The sequence below is a fragment of the Perca fluviatilis genome, chromosome 20 (genome assembly GCF_010015445.1).
Source record: "Perca fluviatilis chromosome 20, GENO_Pfluv_1.0, whole genome shotgun sequence".
Taxonomy (NCBI): Eukaryota; Metazoa; Chordata; class Actinopteri; order Perciformes; family Percidae; genus Perca; species Perca fluviatilis.
This window is the reverse complement of record NC_053131.1, coordinates 23,894,775-23,916,304: the sequence shown is the minus strand read 5'-3', so window position 1 is coordinate 23,916,304 and position 21,530 is coordinate 23,894,775. Positions and strand designations below refer to the sequence as shown.

The 21,530-nt window shown below is 39.6% G+C and overlaps 2 protein-coding genes across 7 annotated transcripts in view; both read left to right on the top strand.

The window, feature by feature from the left end:
• Positions 1 to 1,994: 1,994 nt before the first annotated feature.
• On the top strand, positions 1,995 to 11,502 carry ipcef1 (interaction protein for cytohesin exchange factors 1). Of its 6 annotated transcripts, none has more exons than XM_039785985.1 (11): positions 1,995 to 2,661; positions 4,680 to 4,733; positions 5,238 to 5,277; positions 5,849 to 6,018; positions 7,619 to 7,692; positions 7,987 to 8,058; positions 8,167 to 8,231; positions 8,430 to 8,554; positions 8,763 to 9,114; positions 9,578 to 9,768; positions 9,909 to 11,502. In XM_039785985.1, exons 1-11 carry the CDS (start codon positions 2,587 to 2,589, stop codon positions 10,107 to 10,109), a joined length of 1,419 nt encoding a protein of 472 aa, XP_039641919.1. In that variant the 5' UTR covers positions 1,995 to 2,586; the 3' UTR covers positions 10,110 to 11,502. The 6 variants fall into 6 exon arrangements, with proteins under 6 accessions (XP_039641919.1, XP_039641924.1, XP_039641921.1 ...); XM_039785990.1 differs by lacking the exon at positions 1,995 to 2,661 and adding an exon at positions 2,691 to 2,871; XM_039785987.1 differs by lacking the exon at positions 1,995 to 2,661 and adding an exon at positions 2,916 to 3,039.
• Positions 11,503 to 11,656: 154 nt separating this feature from the next.
• LOC120549331 (T-lymphoma invasion and metastasis-inducing protein 2-like) overlaps positions 11,657 to 21,530 on the top strand; it is a 121,669-nt gene continuing 111,795 nt past the window's right edge. The window contains exons 1-2 of the mRNA XM_039786177.1: positions 11,657 to 11,805; positions 13,035 to 13,118. Coding sequence (XP_039642111.1) covers positions 11,776 to 11,805; positions 13,035 to 13,118 — 114 coding nt within the window. The 5' untranslated portion in view covers positions 11,657 to 11,775. The remainder of the gene's footprint in view (positions 11,806 to 13,034; positions 13,119 to 21,530) is intronic.

The window sequence follows — 21,530 nt, the reverse complement described above, 5'->3', positions numbered from 1 at the left end:
TCCGCAGCCGCTGCGTCGAGGAGTAAACCTCTGTATATGGGCGCGTGCGCTCTACCAGGTGAGCTACCCAGGCGCCCAAAACTCTTTGGCCATGCTAGTGGCGGGGCTCAATGGGTGGCAATGTCCGTCTGTCAGTCACTCCACCACTTTGGTCCAGACCAGATTGTCTCAACTATTGGCTGGATTTTCATGAAATTAGATATTCACATTAATGTTGCCCTTGGAATAAATTGTAATAACTTTGGTGATTCATTAACATTTCATCTTGCCATATTTTTATTAGCTCAAAATTACCAATACCTACACAACTACTGACAGTCCCATCAGGACCAGCTTTGCTTTGTGTTTGGTGCTAATTAGCAAATGTTATCCCAATAAATTAAGACGGCGAACATGGTAAACATGCTAAACATCAGCATATTGTCACCCTGAGCATGTTAGCATGCTGGCATTAGCAGTTAGCTCAAAGCAGTTCCTCACAGAGCTGCGGCTGTAGACTCTTTGTCTTGTTCCTCATCTTGTGTTGCAAGTGGAAATTGATCCAGCATCTATTGGCTGTGGCAGATGTAAAAAATGAAATGACCATAAACGTAAACTAAGGATCTCTTTGTTGTCTTTACACACACATAGAGACCATATACCGCAGTAGTACCATAAGTCCCTGTCAATCCCATAGTGGAACATACATACACCTCCACAAGAGTCAGATGGATTAGGCACATAGTCTGTAGTGGCATGTGAACAAATCAAATTTGTACAGATTTATGGTCCAATGGCGACTTGTTGTTGCACCAAACAAGAAAGCCTTGACCCCCCCCCCCCTGTCAGAGTTTATACAGCATAGAAGGAGGAATACAGGGATGAATGGAGTACTTTAATTACTGCTTTTGTTTCCTTTGGATTATTTATGTGTATAACCTGGACAGATAACATTGCTGCATAGAAGAAAACGAATTAATTTCAAATCCTCATTAACTGTCATTCAATAGTGCATTTAGAGCTATGATGACTCAGTGAGCACATGTAGCATGATTTAAACTGAGGTGGTGGTGACCAGTGCCAGGGCAACTGGGCAGTTACCACCAACAGCAAGTGAGGGGCATGCAGTGACATCAAACTGAGCAAACTAGAATTTGATATCATTTCCAGCTCTGCACCCTTCCCCCTTTACACTGTGTGAGATACCCGTGCTGAATAATAGCCACTCTGTTGCCCAACCCCCCCCCTCTCATTTTTCTCCGTCACACACAAACACACACAGTTTCTGGGTGTGCGGTGGGGGGGGCATTAGCTAAGTGCCGTGACACTTCTCAGCATGGATTGTGATGGGAGATTGAGCGCTACAATGGTGTGACCAATTTGCATTCCCATGAATCCTTCAGGCCTTTGACATGAGTCGCAGGCAAAATTACCTCACTTCCACCCAAACACAGCTTCAGTGAAATGCCCCTTTAAATCACCCTAAAGTGGCATGCTGAGACTTTTTCCTTCATCACAGAAACAAGAAGAGTGTGAATTGTGTTGAAATCCTTTATTTAATTCAACACTTTTAATTGAAATGTTAAAGGGGAAGCTTTAGGGGTAACACAAGGGAGTTATTGATATGGATGTGAACGATAGGGTGACAAATGGGAGGGGAGGCAGAGAGGAAGCTACAGTGTGTGAATGTGAGGGATATAAAGGGAGGGGGTCTCTTCATAGTCACATCATTCCACTCGCTGCAGTGCAACAGCAAGTGGAGAGAGAGAAGAGGCCCTTGTCTATTTAAGCAGACATGAAATGGAGACTATAATAATGCAGGACTCAAGAATGTGTCTGCTGGTTTACCGCCATCCCAGCACAGGCCAACATAGAACCAGAACATCCAGGCTTCTGCACAGATACAGCTTGAGCATTGATGTTATGGCTACAAACCCGGTGAAGGGTGTTGATAGCCAGGCCAAAGCCTCCTAGGGCCATGAGTGGACAATTAAATGTGAAACACTTATTTTTCTCTTTATTTCTAGAGGAAACCATAGTATATTTTGTGAATTGGTCTCAAAGCAATTAAAGAAAAGAAAAAAATTGTGTAGGACCCATCCAGCTGGGTCCTGGCCTTAACACTCTACATTAGTGATACGTGACATTAAACTTATTCAGTAGGTGCACTCATTATTAGTCACTCTGTGAATAGAACACAAATAATTAGTTTTTAAAGAGTAAAAAAAAAATGTAGTCGCCACTACATTGCATGTGCTACGGCTCTACAGTATATGCCCTGAATGTTAAGTTTTTGCCATTGTTTTGGTGGCTCAAAAGTCTGTTACATAGCGGTAACTTAGCGACACCTAGAGGCCATGGGTAGGAACTGCGAGGACTTCCTGAGCTAAACTATTAATTTCACAATACAATAACGCAATAAATGCATCAATAGGTCAAAAGTTGTTGCTGCGTTTGATTTAAAATAAATAAATAAAAAGTATGTCACTCGAATTTGAATTTGGGTGTTACTTTCAGGTGAAGAAAGAGGGTAACACCCAAAGAGGTCCTGAACTCACCTGAAACCAGCCGAGCTTTCTTTGAATTACTTCTTTGTCCTTTTCCGACATGCTCGCCAAGGTTTGGGCAGACTTTGAGCAGAGCTTCCGGACCAGTCTACAGTCGTTCAGGTTATGCTGGCAGGTACAGTAACATTATAGATTTTGTTAAAATGTCCGAAACTAATTCATTTGCTCACAGGCGATGTTTTTGGCTAGCTAGGCCACTAAAAAAAAAAAAAACATATACGTGTGTTTGACATGACGGGACTGACCAGACTACAAGCTATTTTTTACGGGTTTAAGGTGGTTGTTCTTGAACTCGGGCAAAATTGCATTTGAATGTTAATGACAGGTATTTTAAGTGCCGTTTGAGTGGTTTCATTACAGATACAATTTATTTTCTTTTAGAAATACTGAAAACATTTAGGTCTACATTAACTTATTTAACATTTCAAAAAAAATAACGTGTTTTTGGTTTTAAAAATTTAGGCTACTTAAAATGAACCTACGATGCAACCTGGTATGTCTTAACGTTAGCTGTTATATTTTATTACACACCTTTTACTATTTTTTTTAATTTGTGAAATGTATTTTATTTACTATTTTGTATTCACATTCACAACCTAAAAATGTGATGCTTCGGTTGTTACCTACCACTCGTTCTGTAAAGCTAACTATATTCTGGTATCATTGGAGTAAAAAACAAACTGTGTAGGTGTATGTGGTTAGCTGATAGCTGCCAACTGACTGAAGCCAGAAATATCCGATTCATTTGTTCAGTAGCCTATCCATGGATCTCAGAACTAAAAATACACTTTCACATCTGCAAAAAAAATCCAACAGGAACTTGCACATAACCTTTCACATCTACAAATTGAAACTGGAAATCTGTAACTTAAAGTTACTTAACACACACACACACACACACACACACACACACACACACACACACACACACACACACACACACACACACACACAGCCTCGGTAAGTAGACTTGTGCTGTGGTTTCTGTGGTGATCATCTTCTAGCTGCCACAGCCAGTTAACTCACAACCCGGAAAACAAACTGTGATGCATTTGTGTTGTGCAAGACAGACAGACACACACAGGCATATACAGTGATACACTGACACACAACGGTTTAGTTTTAGATAAGAGCTGTTGGCTATGGTTTGCTGTCATTGTGTAAGCTTTTAGAGGATCCTGTACTTACCTGTGTGTGGTGTTTGGACTAATTAGTGACGTTTTAAAGTACCAGGTATGTGTCTTCCTCTCTTCTTCTATTGTTCTCGCTGTGGACATTTGTAGATGAAGTTTGTGGTGAGTGATTGAATGCGAACAACTGCAGCACGACTTGAACTCGGGACCCTGTGACCAGACCTGTGCTTTTACATGTCCTGACCTCAAGGCTGTTTTTCTTGTATAGCACTCAATCTCAAGGTATCATATCTACGTTGTATGATAAATAGACACTTTTGGGCTGATATTTCAAATCACAGAAGTATAATGGGTGGGTGAGTGAGTGAGAGTCTTCATTTCTGTGAAATTATACCCAGGTTTTTGCTGTTATGGCAAGTTAAATGTTTGATATTGTGTGTCTGTCTGATATTCCCTCGGTCTCTCTTAGGAAGCTTTGTCACTTTACAAATAAGGAACTAAAGTATGCAGAGGAAGTTAGTCCATAATGGCAACTATTTCTCAATACCCTTCATGTCACTGGTCATTTCGGTTGAGACATTGCATTGTGCTTGACATCACAAAATGTGATAATGCAAAGAAGCTTTTTAATAGTCAGTACTTTCAGGTAGTGTAGGTGTGTATGTGTCATACGCTGAATTGCTGAGAGTGGCAATCGTGCCACTAGCTATGAGTAAGTGCTGTTCATGAGCAGTAACCTTTTAAGTTTTCAGCCTTTCTTCTGACTCTGATTAATTTCCATAGAAGGAGTACGGTATTTCTGCTGTTTTTTCTACTCCCTTTTTTCACTCAGAAAAAAAAATTTGAGAAACATTGTCTGTGCGGTTTGCCCATGACGTCACTTCCTCTTGTCACATTCGGGCAAATAATTGATGAGAATTTTCTGCCCATTTATCTGGGAAGTAATACTGTCAACCTACGCATCTGTGGATAAGGTGTATCTTTTGGTTTCTTTCAACAGGCTGCCTTCCCCATATCAGTGCCCCCTTCTATGGCTGCCGATGACTACAACCCTGTAAGTGCTTCTTCCTTTTTTGTGTCCGACACAGGCCGAGGTTGCTTTGTTCTTGCAATCAATGGAATTCAAACCTTTTTAATGGGGGGACTACTTCTGCTTCTTCTATTTTATGATGACAAAGTTAAGTATTTATAGCAACAAGGGTTTATAATCCACCCCAGGTGCTTAGCTGGTTATTGTCTAGTTGGGTTTCTCTTTGGGTTTTACTTTTAAATTATTTATTTATTTGAAAGTTACGAGAAAAGTAGAGCCGAGAGAGACAAAGCAAAAGACAGAAAGTCAAGTCACAGAGGAGGATGTTAGAGAGCAGCGTAGGGGTGTGTTAATGTGGAGAGATAGAGAGAGAACAGCAGAGAGAAAATGCATGTGACACTATGTGAAAAACAGGATGTTCCGGACAGCCTCTTCTTCTAAGCTGTGGGGTCTGGAGAAGAACTAATGTGTTCCTCTCCTCTGCTGCCTCTGACCTAACGTTTGCCTCCTCTGCTCTCCTCCAAAAAGGTCTCCCTCCGACACAAATCCAAGAAGAAGACCCAAGGAGGTAAGTTGTCACTGTTAAGCTCTCATCATGTTGTCTCTGTGTGTGCCCTCAACTGTAATTTGGACCCTCTGTGGGCGTGTGTGAAGTGGCAGGTCAATTGGTGTGTGCAGAGGGCTTTAGACAATAAATGCTCAGTTACGTTCTTCCCTATTTTGTCTCTCTGTGACAATGCCTTGGATTCTTCTTAGAAGCTAACTCGAGTTCTCGTTTTTAAGTTGTTGTCAATAATCATTACACCAAGCTGATTCATAACTGGAACAGGTAGGCTGAATGTGGAATAGCCCCTTTTGAAATGTGGATGCTGTGTGGGTTTGTTCAGTGTTATTTTTAGAATTAATTTGGTGAATTGCTCTAATCAGCATTAGAGGAAACAAGAAGTTGCAGAGTCTAAAATGCACTGGCCTATTTTGACTCAAATGGAAAAGTTTGGGCTGTTTGTGTCAGGATTTTAGACTCTGCAACTTCTTGTTTCCTCTAATGCTGTACTTTCACTTAACTTTGGCTTTTCTTCTCTGTGGACAAAGGGGAGGAGGTCTCAGTGCATTCATGTGCTTGTGTTTTCTGTGCACAGGCAATGGTACAATGAGCAGAAGACGAATCTCGGTCAAAGAGCTGGGTCAACCAGACCACCAGGGCTGGCTGTACAGAAAGAAAGAGAGCAAAGGCTTCCTGGGTATTAAATGGAAGAAGTACTGGTTTGTGCTGAAGAAGACTGCTCTCTACTGGTACAACAACCAGCTGGTGAGTAAAACACCCATTTCATCAGGACCCATTTATGATGCACACATGTCCACCTGCTGTCAAAGCTCATCACTGTTCACAGAAACTTAAGTTAGCAACTGTAGTTCTGCAGTGAGCTACACAGAATTACTCAAAAAATATACCAATAAAGTAAAGTCCTCTCTATGATTTGCTCACTTGTGCACACTCTCGAGCTCTCTGTGTCAAATTCAAATTTGCTTAATTGGTACAGGTTGGCACCGTACTTTGTAGTATATTATAATCAAATTGTTATTCCGCTGGTTTTGACGTAGAATGTAGGTTTTACCTCAGGCTCTGACATATTCGTTCTCCCTCTCTCTATGCTGTGCTTTAAGAAAATAAGGCTGCAATATTCATGTTTTTTTTTTTTTTTTTTTAAATTCAAAACACCTTTTAATATTTCTGTTAATGTCAACAAATCTTATGAAAAGGCCATAACAAACAATGCCTTTGTTTGGTCTCTCAATACTTTCGACCTGTCTGTGGCTCAAAAAACAGATCCTGAAAATATACTTATTTTATTGTTTTTAGCAAACATTTCAGACAGGAGTAAATGTATGTAAGTGAATTTCTAGGAGACTATCTTCTGCAGCAGATGTGGTGTGCGTTGTAATCGTTTTTTGGAAAACAATAGGGGTATTGCAATGTAGCAAGAAAAAAACAGGTTTAGTTCAGTAACTCTTATCACAATGGTTATAAATTTAAATTTTAAATTTATTCTTCTGTTTGCTGTTTGATGACGTAAGCAATGAAATGCATTTTAACCAAATACGTCTGGATCTGTACAATTCTTTTTTATTATTATTAAAAATATTGGGAAGGGAGATATTTCTAGTAGAGGAAATATGTTTATCCTATACAAGGTTCTGAAAGAGACTTAAAGAAAATGTGGTTTAAAAACAAATGTTATAAACAATATCCATCATTATGTTCAAAATGAAAATCAGGACACAGTTGGTCATAGTGCATTGTATTTACATATGTATGAAGTACTGCAGTGAAACATTTGCACCTTTTTAAACAACAATCAAAAAACTGTAGACTCAGATCCATCCATTTGTAATCAGATCCAATGTCATTTCATTCTTAGTACTTCTTAAGAAAATAGTTTTTGCGGGTTTTTTTCCTGTTATTTTTGCGAAATAGAACAAAACCCAAATTAAGCTGAATCTTAAAACCGCATTAATCGTTTTCAACACTTATTGAGTCACAGAAGTACAGTGTTAGGCACCCGGGGCTGCGGCTGCGGCTGCAGATGAGTCATACTTGTTTCTGTCACAGCTGTCTCCCTGCCAGCTGGTCACTGCAGGAACCGCCAAGCAGTGTCACTGTGTTTCCTGAATGCGACACACACTAATAGACCTTCAGACTCTGCTAAAGGCATACATATAACTGACGAGCTTGATTTACTGGCACGATGACCTCAATCAGATCTACTCTATGTCACAATTACATGGCAGGACAAAATAGAAGAAGAAGGAGCCTACGGCAATCCAACTGCAGGTGTCATTGTCAGGAAGTGGTTTGACATCATCCTTTTGTTTGTAACGCTCACTGTTGTTCAATCTGTGCATTGCAGGCAGAAAAGGCTGAAGGCTACATTGACCTCGCCAACTTCATGATCGACAGAGCCATAGAGTGCAAGAAGAAACAGTAAGCTCATAGTTTAGTTTCTGGTTCGTCTCAATCAGATCATCAGATAAGACACACCACCAGTGGTTTGAATTAAAAAAAGTAACTATATGTATTGTGGGACCTGAAGGACATAGAATGTGCTCCCAAACACCGTGAAAGGAAGCATATAGTCTTGAAACAATCTTAAAAAAAAAAAAAAAAAGGTCAATAAAGTAGAATAAACATAGTTTAACTCAAAGTTTACAGAAATTTCAGTAGAAACTTTTTTCTCGTTCTGTCTTAACTGCTTTCCATTTACTTTTCCTCATGCAGTGCGTTCAAAGCGTGCCACCCACACGTCATGATGTTTTATTTTGCCGCTGAGAGCCACGAGGAGATGAACTTGTAAGTCACATTCAAGTACAACGTTGTATGTATTTCTCGAAGGGTGTTTTTAAAAAAAGTATTGTTCTGTCAAATGTTATTGAGTTGAAGGTTCTTTTTCTTTTTCAGATGGTTGAATAAGCTTGGGCTAGCCGCCATTCACTATGAGCCAACAGAACGAAACGCTGCCGTCGGTGAGCATCCATGTCAATCAGAAATGTATTACTATAACGAAGAAAAGCAGCCTTGTTCTTCTTCGTTTTTTGAATTTAATGAGAGTTCAGTGTCTCTGCTTAGATTAATTCTAAACTTAAATATCTTCTTCTGGAGTCTGGTTTTATGTGTTATGTTAATATATATTGTGTGTGTCTGTGTGTGTGTGTCCCATGCAGAGTGTTATAGTGAAGCCAGTGACCATGAAGAAGCTGAAAGCACAGAGATTCCCCCTCCACCATACTCTGAACAAACCCTGCGGGACTCCGCGGATGCGTCCGGTCCACCTGGAAGCACACATCAGGTCAGTCATGTCTCTTCTACAAACAGTCGACACCGCACCATCAGTCCCATCTATGTTTATTCTTGCGGAGCTGGTCATTTTTGTTTTAAAATGCACAAGATTTCTTTCTTTCCATACGTGATAAAACTGCCGTATTCGACTGAACAAAACCGTTTTTTTTAATTGATGGTACAGTATTACGTCTGACCATAGTGCATCTGTCTTTCAGGGTACCCTTCCTCCCCCCTACTCCTCCGCGGTCCCCAGCGAAGCCAACGGTTCGCTCTCGTCTCCCGTCAGCACGATGACATCACAGAGCTCCACCTCCTCGCTCGCCAAGCACCGGCAGTCCTGGTTGGACCTGGTCTCGCAGGCATCCCATCCCACTGGGGAAACGGCAGTGGTGTGCTCAGCTCAAGTACACTCACATCGACCTCCGCAGGAGGAAACTGAAGAAGAGGATGACCCCCAGGCGTCGGAGAGCTCGCCTCACCCGGATCCTCGGGAAGCGGGATCCAGTGAGGAAAGCCCTGCTGCTGAGGCGGAGTCACAGGAGGTTGTTTCAGGTGCTGAAAATGAAGGTGAGACTTTATTTTGCTCCTTTGATCAGTTGTGGTTTTGTGACTTTTATACTTTAAAAACTTTAAGACAGTTGTTTTGTTTTTGATCAAACTTTCATTTTAAATAAAGGAGACTGCAGATTCTAATATCTGCTGTATCATTTCCACTCGTAAGGAAACATGATAGCAGAGAGCATTTCCTGTTTTAAAAACTTTGGTTAATATCATAGCTCAAAGGAAGATATGTCAGTTCATGTATTTGCTGGCACATTTCATTATATTTAATATATTTTCTACCCTGTCTCCTTTGTCTGTGACCTATCTGTGTTATGTTAAGCAGTGTTGTTATATTTTTGCCTGATCAATGCATGTTGCTGTCTCTGTGACTTGAGGAACCTTAAATCCCTGCAAAACATGTAGTTACTCAATGAAATCTTTGTGATGTGTATGGATGGTGATGATATATTACCTAATCTTGTTGCAGGGGGTCATGGGAACAGTTCAGATGAGATGGAGAAGTTGTATATTCGTCTAAAAGAGGCCAGCCTCTCGCCAATAGGAGATCGTAAACCATCCACGAAAAGGGAATTTAGGGCCTCCTTCATAAAACGCTGTAAAAACAACACTGTCAATGATAAATTGCACCTTATCAGGACTCTGAACAGCACATTAAAGGTACATATTTTGTTTTTCCACTTTTTATTTTATATTACACAGTTACAGTACAGCTAGTGTGTGAATTGCACAACTATGTCGATTCTTTAGATTCGGAGAGCTGCAATTATTAAATTTTTCTCTCTTCTTTTCTGGTGCAGTCAAAAGAGGCAGACCTACAGGCAATAGAGCAGGTGTTGTCGGTCCCGGGGCTTACCTCAGGCAAGTTCAGAAAGTGGAAGGAGGCCAATGTACCATTGGTGCAGGAGATCTGTGTTAAACAGGACCAGCAGGTGGCATCAAAGGCCACAAAAGCTGCAGCATCAGTCATTGCTGCTCCAGTGGTCGAGACCAGTTTATAAAGACTCCTCATGACTGGTGTCCGGACTTGGAGGACTTTTACTTTGGACACACCCACTGCTGTTTTCAATTGAGACTACTATTCCATATCAGCTATTCAACAAGTAACTGGATCAATGAAGAAGAGTGTTTTTAGTTCCTAAATGAAGATGATGCAGACATATGATTAGCAGGTCACATTAAAATGTGAAATGTGTTTTAGTATTACTTTTACTGTTTGTTTTGTAAGATCACATTTTACAAATGATTATTCTATGTTGTAATTTTATAAATATATGCATAAATTGTTTTAATATTTGGAATGATGGAGTATGTTGTAATAATTGATCCATTGTTCTCTGCATGGAAACATTTGTGTTTATAGTAGCTACCATCTACTTGATTGATCTGATTTAATCAGTGAACACATTTTAACTGTTTTCAGTCAATTATTGGTGCCATGCACCATCAGTTCCTGTTACACATGGTTTTTACAGCAACTGTTTTGAATGATTGGTGCGTTTGTTCACCCAATAAATTATATCATCATGCTTCATAATACTACATCATTAAGACTTTCCAAACTGAACACCAGGGCCTGCACTAACTGAATAAATGTTGGTCACAAGTCATGATAATTTCAGATTTTAATTTTAAGAGTCAAAATGTCAAATCATTGTTACTGCAATGTAATTTAAGAAATCACCTCAGTTTCAGTAGAGAATGCTATGTAATTATGTATTCTACTTAACCAAAGCATAGGCTACTATTTTTAGATGATGAATTCCAACCTTAATGCAAACATGCTTTGGACTTTTTTGACCACAAGCACTGACCGTAACAGACAACTTAATTTATATTTTATTGCAAATGTGAAAAATACCTTATTACTAAACAATGGTATGCAGTCTATTGGACCTAAGGCAGGATGTAGCAGTATTCGTTTGCATTTATACACAGGATGCATGGTGGATAATTCTCAGGAAAAAAAATCTAATATTGTTCCTGAAGGCAGACCACCCCAGGCTCTTACAAACAAGTTCAACAGACCCCAACCCTGTACTAGTTACACATAAGCAGATAATTAGGAGGTCATTCAGATACAGACATCAGGCATAATGTGACTGTGCACACTGGAGCACAGCCACAGCTCCAGAAAGCAACATGCTTAGGAATGGCCAGCAGGGTCATCTGACATCAACACCTACTGGTAGGGGCTCAACCAAGCTCCAGGCACAAAGATGTTTTTTTGTTTTTGTTTTTTTCTGAATTATGTTTCATCTGTTGTGCATGCTAAATTTGAACTCGGTGTAAATAGTTGTACATGGATGTGTGATGTCAATTCTCTTTGATATCGATTATATGAAAGTCAGTGTGCTTGTTTGTATACAGGGAAATAAAGTGTTTTCACAAGAATGAACATTTTCCACTTTATTTATGTTTATGGTGACATTTATGTCAATGTCACCAAAGATGAGTGTGTGTTTGTGTACAGAGAAGACATTTTGGTACTACTTGTAGTGTCCCGAAACTGACGCTAGGAGTCGTCGGTCTCTCTGCAGATTTCCTATTGAGGTTATGCGCCATATTGGCAGTCTCCTCCATCTCACTAAACGTCGAGCATGCATGTCTCTAACCGGTTATTGAGGAGATATCTGTAAATATTTACAGTCAACTGCGAGCAAAACTATGGAGGCCGTCAAACACTTTAACAATGAGGTTTGTTTGAAACCCTTACACAATTCTGAACACATTGATAGTAGAAAATGTTGTCTTATTCACATTTGCGGTAGCCAGTATGCTAACTTTAGCATCAAGTAGCAGGAGAGGAGGGTAGTCTCACACAAGGCCGCTGTCTGCATAACAATACAGCGACAACGTTTAATTATTATGTGTCTAGCTAATTCATGTTGACTGTACGGACTAGCTGTTAAGAGATTATGTTTCTTAACACATCTCGTGTTTGGTTGCAAGTTTATGAGCAAATATTTTCCACAGACTGGTGCTAACGGTAACTAACTAGCTAGCTAACGTTAGCTAGCTACAAGTTAGCAAAACCGCCTCAGTTGCGAGATAACTTGGTGAGCTAACTAGCTAATATGGACGTGGTGAAATACTTCGCAGTCACTGCCTTTTTGCCAAATAATTATTTCCATGCAATTCTGGCCGAATTAGCGTTAGCTTCCTAGTGTAACGTAACTGTTGCACATAATATAAACTAACCTTACTTATGATAAGCTAGTACTATAATTAGATAGCTTCATAGCTAACGTTAGGTTAACTGTATAAAGCTAGCGCACCTAGCTATTTGTCGGCATTGACAAACGTTATTATGCCAAAAGACTTAAAATGTTCATTCAAGCTCGGTCCGGCGATTCGCCGCAGGCTTGTGCAGCGGTGGGAGGATCACTTAAATTTGTGTGACGTCCTGTTGTGTTCTTTAGCTAACCCCCCAATGTAGCACAAGTAACTTATAATTTCACAATTCGTGTTTTCCGTCAGATCATTTTATGATCTCGATATATCGGAACGCACTTTAAGGCTTTAATTTCACAGAGAAAGAAACGAGATCAGCGACAGTGCATTGTGCTGGAGCTTGTTGCAGGAAACAATCAGCTGTTACACAAACGCATTGGCAGTGAAGTGCCTGTATATGGTCTTTTTAAACTCTTTTGGCAGCGATAGAGACAGTGATGTGTACTGTTAACTGTATGGGACTCTCACACCGCCTCAAAACAGATTGCCGAGTCTGATTACCGGTTACGTTATTGGCCACTGCAGCGTGACGTCAGGATGCGTTTCTTTTTAGCTTGCAGACTAGAGGCATGATGCTTTGGACTACTACTTGTTCATATAACTGTTAGTCATTTAAAGACCATTAAGAGAACATTTTAATAGTAGCATTTAATAACAAAATATGTTGTCTGTTGTCTCATTTCATTTTTCAGCTGTACTCATTGAATGAGTACAAGCCGCCAATCTCCAAGGCCAAGATGACCCAGATCACCAAGTCTGGAATCAAAGCTATAAAAGTAAGTATGTAGTGTTAAAGGATGAGGCAGGTAATGGGGAATAAAGAAATGCTCTCAAATTCTTAAGTTAAGAAAAATATATATGCCTAACCATCCAGCTATGGGCATTATTTTTCTAGTTTTCATGTTTAAACCTAGGTAAAATTACTCGAGAGAAAAAGCAGGTTCACAGCTGTTTTTCAATATGTAGTAAGACATTAAAGGCATTTATTTCTGTTTTTGAGTAATAAATAAGACAGTAAGCAAAATGTTAAACAGATATTTTATTCCCAACAAAGAACACGTTTAAGCCACAAACTGCATTATCATATGTCACAAGGCTTTTTAAACATCATTCAAATAACATCTAAACACTACCTTTTTATAAGGACCAATTTGTTGTTGATGAAATACAAAATACTAAACTCAAGCTAACATAAGAAAAAATGCAAATGTAGACTCTGTGGGGTGATGTCAATTATACAACATTAAAATGATTATGCTAGTGGCGGTATGCCCTCATAGTACTTTACAAGCTGCTGATTTTTTTTTTACATAATTGTATCCATGTGAAAACGTGTGTACAACATCTAGGAAATAATTCAGTTTTATAATAACCGCTAAATAATGCAGCCTCGTAAGAGACTGTGAAGGGCTTGTATGAGCATATCAACTTTTGATGACTATTTCCCTTCACAAATACAGTACCAGTTAAAAGTTTGGACACACTTTTCATTCACTGATTGCATAACCTAAAAGTAGTACAAATGCATCTGTTGTTCTTCAAGTACCTCTTTGTTTTATGTGAATCCTTAAGACTGAAACTTATGTCACACCAGCATGTAGATGGTAGGTTTACAAATATGGCAGGCAGTGAGAAAGCGTTGGGTTAGTGGAAGAACTTTAGATCCGAGGCGAAACGAGCAATGAAGCCAAACATGTAAGCATGATGCATATTAGTCTATGTACTGTATGTTTTTCTCAATACCCAATTTCCACATGGGACACTAGGGCTGCTTGATTATGGAGAAAATCATAAGCACGATTATTTTAGTCAATTTTAAGATCAAGATTATTTAACACGATTACTCTTTGACTTTGGAAACATCATGCAATTATTGAACTTTACAGTGGATTTTCTAGAACTTTAAATATAATTTAAACTGAAAAACATTAAAAGTAAAAGAGAGAAAATGAGAAATACAAAGACAAAGACAAAACGAGTGCATCGTTGTGAAACTGAATGCGACACAATAGTTTTATCTCAATTATCTTGTTTTCATAATCGTTGGAAGCCAAAATCAGAATTAAAAATAAAATTTGATTAATCGCACCAGCCCTATACTATGCTTGACGATGAGAAGAGCCCATCATGTTGGCACCGCACAAACAATTTTTCATACAACTGGACTAACAACAAATTTTGCTTACCTCAGATAATATGTGTTGGGGGGTATTGGGTAGAGAGCTGCAGCAGGATTGAGATCCTGTGGGACTTCATATTAACTATGGTGTGTTGCCTTATCACTGCATCGTGATGCAGTTGAAGGCTCAGATCACTCTGAAAAGTCTGCCATTTTCACATGCTGGTTGGAAAATCTAACATTTGGCACTTAAGAGTGCTGCTGCACAAAAATCTTTTGTAAGCTTTGCTGTTGTAGAAAATCAGAAATAAACTAAAGTGGATGATGCCAAAAGGGAATTTGCATTAAATGGCATTATTATTTTGCACCACAAGTATAAATCCCTTAGCTTTAGTTATAGCAAAAGGCCATTTTCACAGCAGACATTTTGACTACCATGAATAGATTGCAGCAATCGCTGAAGTGTCCAACTAGGTCAGGAGAGGGTAACAGTGAGCCAGCGTGCACAATACCAGGACCCTGAAACCAAGTGGCTAAATTGATTTCAGCCATCAATCCTTTTATTATTTACACCGGTGCTTTTCCTCCTGTGACATGTCAAATCTCAGTGCTTCTTTCTAATGTTTGAACAAATTGTTTGGAATGAGTTTGACGTGAGTTACTGCTCTGATTGGAAGCCATGTTAGAGGCTCAATGTTATGTTAGAGCTGATTGGTTGATTTCATAATGGCCAAATGTATCAACATAGACAAAAGAACAACAGTGGAATTAATTGTACATGTGACTGCTACCATTTGGTGGTAAAAATATTTTAAACTGGAACGGTATGACTAGACGCTTTCACCCGTTAAGTTGCAAGTATTTTAACTACGTGTCTGCAGAGCAGCAGCTTCAGTCCTCTGCCAGTGTCTACGTTGGACACACTCAGTCACTGCTGTGTGGTCACCCATGTTTTGGTAGCACTCTGTAGTTGCGCTAGTAAAATGGAAGAAACTGGACTTGAAGCCTTAGAAGGCCCTTGGGGTCATGGATACGCATGTAAATTGAGCCGTTACGTGACCTGTGTGGACAGCTGCATCATTGGCAATAGCTGCTTATAGAATAACATCAAATTGTGGGGGAAAAAACAGTCATCAGTTTATGGTTTGAATGTTGTTAATGAGTATTTAATATTTCAAAGATCCTAAAATGTAGTTGCTAGTCAATGGTTTGCCCTTTTGAATCTTGCTAATGGTCTTGTTGAAAATGCTACCCAATTGAGGAACCAATTTTTGTTCTAAGACCAACGTTAGATTAAACCAAAAAAAACCAAAGCGCTGCTCTACTCGCTTAGTAATAGTTGTCCAAGGATCACCTGTCAAAGGTAGATTTTGATATTTTGGTTGCTTCACCTTTTTATTTCCTGTACAACATTCTCAGTAGTTAACACAGAAATGTGAGACACAATTGCATGGAGTCAGTAACTACACACACCAATGTATAAGCCATAACTCGATCACTTGTAGGCACGTAGAAACATTTTAATGCCCAACATTGTTTGCCAAGTTTTTCCTAAACAGTGACATAACTAGGGTGTGTTTAAAAGGATAGTGCTTTTAATAGAGGCCCACATCATAAGATCTTCTAATATTGCACTCACCTGCAATAAAAACTATCTTAATGAAATCCTGCTTCCTTTTATTTAGTTTTATAGATGTGATTTTTAAAAGATTACAGTCAAGGTTTCCTTTTTAAATCAAGATTTGTCTCTATTTTGACAAAAAGACCCTTTCTGTAATTTGTCTCCTATGCTGCGACTACATTACACTAATGGCTGGTTTCCTAAAACCTGGACCTATTAAAAGCCTGTCAGAGAAAGGGCTGATCAACCAACACTGACCAAGTCCCTATGACCATCTGTGGTTATAGTTCACCTCAAATGCAAAACTGCTCAGCATTTTCTTCTGAGATGCTAAAGGGATGCAGGCTGAGAGTGAAGACATTTTGCTTAACAAATGTATATTATATTTTTTATTATTAATTAATACTTTATGTGTATTATTATTATTATTTATTATGTGAATTAATTGAAGATTTCAAGGCCTGACAGCACAAGTCCAGGACAGCAGTCCTTAACGATAACTCTTATAATTTGTTTCCTTGTCCTGTTTGTACTCTTGAACTGATGTGCTTTTGGTGTTACTGTGCCTTATGTTGCTTGTAAATAACGCCCGTTTCCCCTTCCCTCAGCAGCTCTCCCAGCTCCCCCAAAGCACTGAATGTGAAGCAGGAGGATGGGGTGGAGAGAGTTACAAAGAGATAAGAAAATCCCTAACCAGCTTAGGTAGGAGTATGGGTTGTTTCACAAGGAAGATGGAAGAAGACTAAAATAATTTTAAAATCTAATTTGCTCGCACACACCCAGACAAGCGGGGGTTTTGCTGTTGCCACTGTGGGCTATACTCCCCTTCCCCCTCTCTGGTTATCATGCATTGGTCGATGTTGGCTTCATGCTTTGATTGTGTTGGACGTCGAAGGTGCAGTCTTGTTCATTCTTTTTCTTTTGTCTCATGACAAAATTTGTGTTGTGGTCTAATTGATGCACCTTTCTTTCTTGAAGTCAGAACATTTCCTGAGTCGCTTCATACTGCACACTGATGGAGCTTGAGCAATCATTTAGTTGGTGCTGGGTTTAAATTCAGGAGTTGTGAGGATGGAAATAGACATTGGGGATTTATAAAATGTGGACTTTTAGATCCAAATTCTTTTAAAGTGCTGCTTCATCACTGAACACACAGTTTCAGTAATTCAGCATTAATCCTCTGGCTATCACATATATACACTTTATTTCATATGGCATAGGCTTATGAGCACGGACTGCTTTAAGATGGATATTATTTTTGAGGCGTCTTCATGAAACACACCTTGTGCGGAATTTTCAAGAGTTGGTCAAGAGTCATTCAAGAGTAAGCCACTGTTAGTATCACATTAATATGACTATTTATTAACATGGTAATTTCATTCCCTGAGGGTTGTATGTTTCACAGTGCTTAAACCCTGGATGTTTGTTTTGACAGAGTAGCAGTGATGCAGAGTTAATGTCTTCTGCACACACAGCGTGGAAGTGTTTTTCATATTGGCATACATGTTGTGAAACAACTGGAAGATGTCAAATCTGCTGATCAGGTTTTGGTATTTAAGCCTCCACTGCCTCACACAAGTGACAAGCTAACAAATTACTTTCAGATTCTGCATAAAAAGGCAACAAAGGAAGTTAAACATATCTCCAAAGTTTTACTTTTAAACAAACTGTTTTAATTTAATAACACTCTGCCAAAGAGTTGGTGTAGTTTGTTGCACCAACAATACATCCGAAAATGCTGATCTCGATTTTTTCTCCTCCCCCGACATGTCCTAAAAAAGGTCCTGGTAGATGGTTGTTATGGCTCCAAGCTATGGACCAGACTGACATCGTGTCATTGCCAAGGCTCCATTTTGGGGGAAAGAATCGCTCTGTCACATCAGGAGAGAAACAGGAAAATGCCGAAAAGCTGTTGTTTAGTGGTTTAACCAAGACTTTCACACCTAGTTTGGGGCTCATAAGATACATGAACATGAATTTTCACCGTCAGTGTGGTAAATCGCTAAATGATGGTGGTGACAGTTACTACTGATGGATAGCTAACGTTAAAGTGGGAGGCTGTATAGCAGGGCGTCAGACTGACCAAATGGCCACATTTTGCGACCATTTTTTGAGATAGTGCAGTGTTTCCTCTAGAATTGTTTTCAGCTGGAGGGGGCGGGGGCGGTGTTGAATGTCAAAAATTAACGTTACCTGAAAACAGCGTGAAGTTTCTTATAACGTCGCTGTCAACGGGCTTATCTGCTAATTTTAGCTACTTTAGTTACCTTGAAACCATCCAGCAAATAGACGGTACCGCAGGGTGCCCGTTACCTGAAACCGGTGATTTAACGTCTACGCTCATTTTACACACAGTTTAACAACAAAACAAAACGCTGAGTGAACATTACTAGCTACGTTTTTCATGCATTGCTACGTATGCACCCCCACTAAGCTGGAAAACGGTTTTAAAACGGTAACGTTAATACAGCGAATACAGCGTCTCCTGCAGCGGGGAGTCAAAGGCAGAGGGACCGTCACCGCAGCATTCGCTAACGTTAGCTTCTTGTCTCATATGGGGTCTGATAAACAGTAAATTCATCAAATTCAGTGTCCACAATGCTATTTTCCAATAAACTGTAGCTGTCATATTTCACGGGACCCGCGTGAGTGCAGATTTCATGTTGCGGCTGTTGCCTAAGATTGAATGACAAGTGTACTTGCCCTGTTGTTTATTTGGTTGCAATGACTTTGCGAGTGATGACGTCCTGTCACTGTTCCAGTTGCTCACCCTAAAGGTGAGAGAGAGCGGATGACGGTTCGCTTGAGTTCAGTAGAGCACATGGCTCTGCAAAGTCCTATAATTACGACTTTATGACTTTTCATAAACAGCTGAAGCAGCGGCAGTGCGCGGTGTACATAGCGGTAACCCTGTTGTGCGTCTGCCCTATTTCTGATACCGTGGCGGCATGGTAATATCAACATAGAGGAAACACTGTAGTGAAAGTATTTTTTTACAACTACTCGTGCATGTGCGACCTTCACATATGATGACTTTTTTTATTTCATGTTGAAAAAGGAGAAGAGAGAGTCTGCCAGAGTGGGCCAATGTGTGTGAGAGGGTGAGGGTCTGTGAGTGATTAGTGATCTACATTTGTGTGTCTCACTTACGTGCCTTCAAACTCATCGTCCGCACATGCTGTTGCACAGCACTGTTGTTACCATGTTTCCGTGAAAATCATGACGTTGCATTCCAAAATACATTTACGAGTGGTGATGCGCAGCCGGAGATCGTGCATTTTGTTTGCTAGAGTGTACATTGGTGAGGAAAATGCTGCTTAGTGATAGCCGATAAGGAGTTAGCCTTAGCCTAAGGTTAGTCATCCTCTCTTCATCCCACTTTGTTTACGGTCTCAATCCGGCTTGTGTGCACTTCCGGTTGGCGGAGCTGTGTTGCTAGACCTCGGCAGTGCTGTTCTCGTCAAAAAATCGACCGCATTTTTACTCAGTGTTGTCTCGGTCTCAGACAAAAAGGGAGGATTTTATTTCAACACCACTACTGCGGGATATCACTTAATTGCCTGTGCATTCACTGATCTATTTGCATTTTTACATCAACACTGCGGTACCGCTCCCTCACAGAGAAGTAGAAATGTGACAGCAGAGAGCAGAGACTGCTTCTATGGTAGAAGAATACATCTAGGCTGCTAAATGTATAACTATTTACCTCGTAAAAACAAATAGTGCTTGTGTGAGTGTCGTGAGTTCCTCTCTCTCTCTGGCTTGCTCATCACGGTTTCTTTCCCACACTGGATGTTAGATAGTTAGATACTCCCCATTCCATGAAAGTTTAATCACTTTAGATAGGATTGCTATTTCAGTGTTAAAAAAAAAAAGACAGTGAGGAGGGAAGGAGAGCTTCTCTGAGGCAATAATACAGTACATTGACAGTAATAGTACTTCTTTTTTTTCTCTTTTTTTTACATTTCTGAATGTGCATTTGTGTGCCCCTAAACAGTGCTCCCAGTAAAAAAAGTTAGTCTAGAGCCCTGTATGTCCAGATAAGCAATATCCAGCCTCAGGTTCAGGCAAGGTCACAAAATAATTATTAGACATGTCTATAACAAGAAATAAATGCATAGAATACATCATTATATTGATCTATAGGGTCTTCAGTGTTCTATCCCCAATAAAAGAGGCGTGGCCTTGACCTTTTGCTAAGTACCCCTATGTGCCACTCAGCTGTATATTGTGTCTGTTGAAATATGTGACCTCGGACGCAGTTCCTATTAACAGCTTTTCAGCTGAAGATGGCTTGTCTCTTTTGTTTTTGTGTGCTATGTGTCTGGTCCGTATTCTATGTATCCTCCCTCTTTTCTGCAAACGGAAAGATGAAGGCCGTGATGCCTCTGTTCAGAAGTTGTGAATTTACACCTCACAGCAACTTAATACAATATAGTGTCTAGCTTTTGTTTGAAATTTAGTGTTGGCAAATGGCTTTTTATTGAGTTTCAATGTCAAAGTATGAGAACTCATCTAGCATCAGTTTTTTTTGTTTTTGTTTTGTTTTCTTCATAATTTAATATAGATTAAAGTAACTCCTTGCTTGATACTTGATAAATGTGGCATAATGTGTCCATCAAACTTGTTTGTTTGTTACAATAAAAACTGTCCCCAAGTTACTTGAAAGATAAGCTAATTACCATACATTATCAAATAGTGTCCAGAGCCTTTATTGAGCTTAACTGAAGAGAGAATTGGGATTCTTATTATAGGCCTTAATTTCCTCTGTTTTATGAAGATATTAGATTTTAAGAACAAATCTCTCCTTGTTCTGATGCACCGTACATTTTGTAACACCCATCATTAAAAAGCCCTATATGCAGAGTCCGAAATTAACTTTTTGACTCGGTGCTTGCCAGTGTGACGGAGAGCCTTTCAAGATTTACTTGCCAGACGGAAAATCTACCGGCATTTGGCACTTGGCAGGTGTTAATTTCGGACCCTGCCTATAAGTAAATAGTCTGTGACGGATCCATAATTAGGTGAATCTAACCTAAATGTAGGTTCTATGTACATTAAAAGGTAGTATTACTCAACTCACAAACATTTTTACCCATCATAAAATGCAGTTTATGTTCTGATTTGTTTCCAGATGTACTTTAATTGTTCCCTGAGTTATACCCTGCAATGACAGCTCTAACATGTACCAGCAGCAGTATTATGAGCTGTAAACAGGGATGAGGGGCATCTGTTCCTTTGTTTTAGTCTATTTGTTGGAAAAAACGTTAAAAGCCAATGTGACGTTTTATTGACTAAATACATGAGGGCAATTATTGATGATTGACGGGGTATTTCACATTCTCTGTTTGAAAATATATTAACTCTCTCGCTCTGAAGACAAACTCAAATAGATCCAGAGAATTTGATGTTCCTGTGCATCCAAAGTAGTGCCTCATGCACAATGTT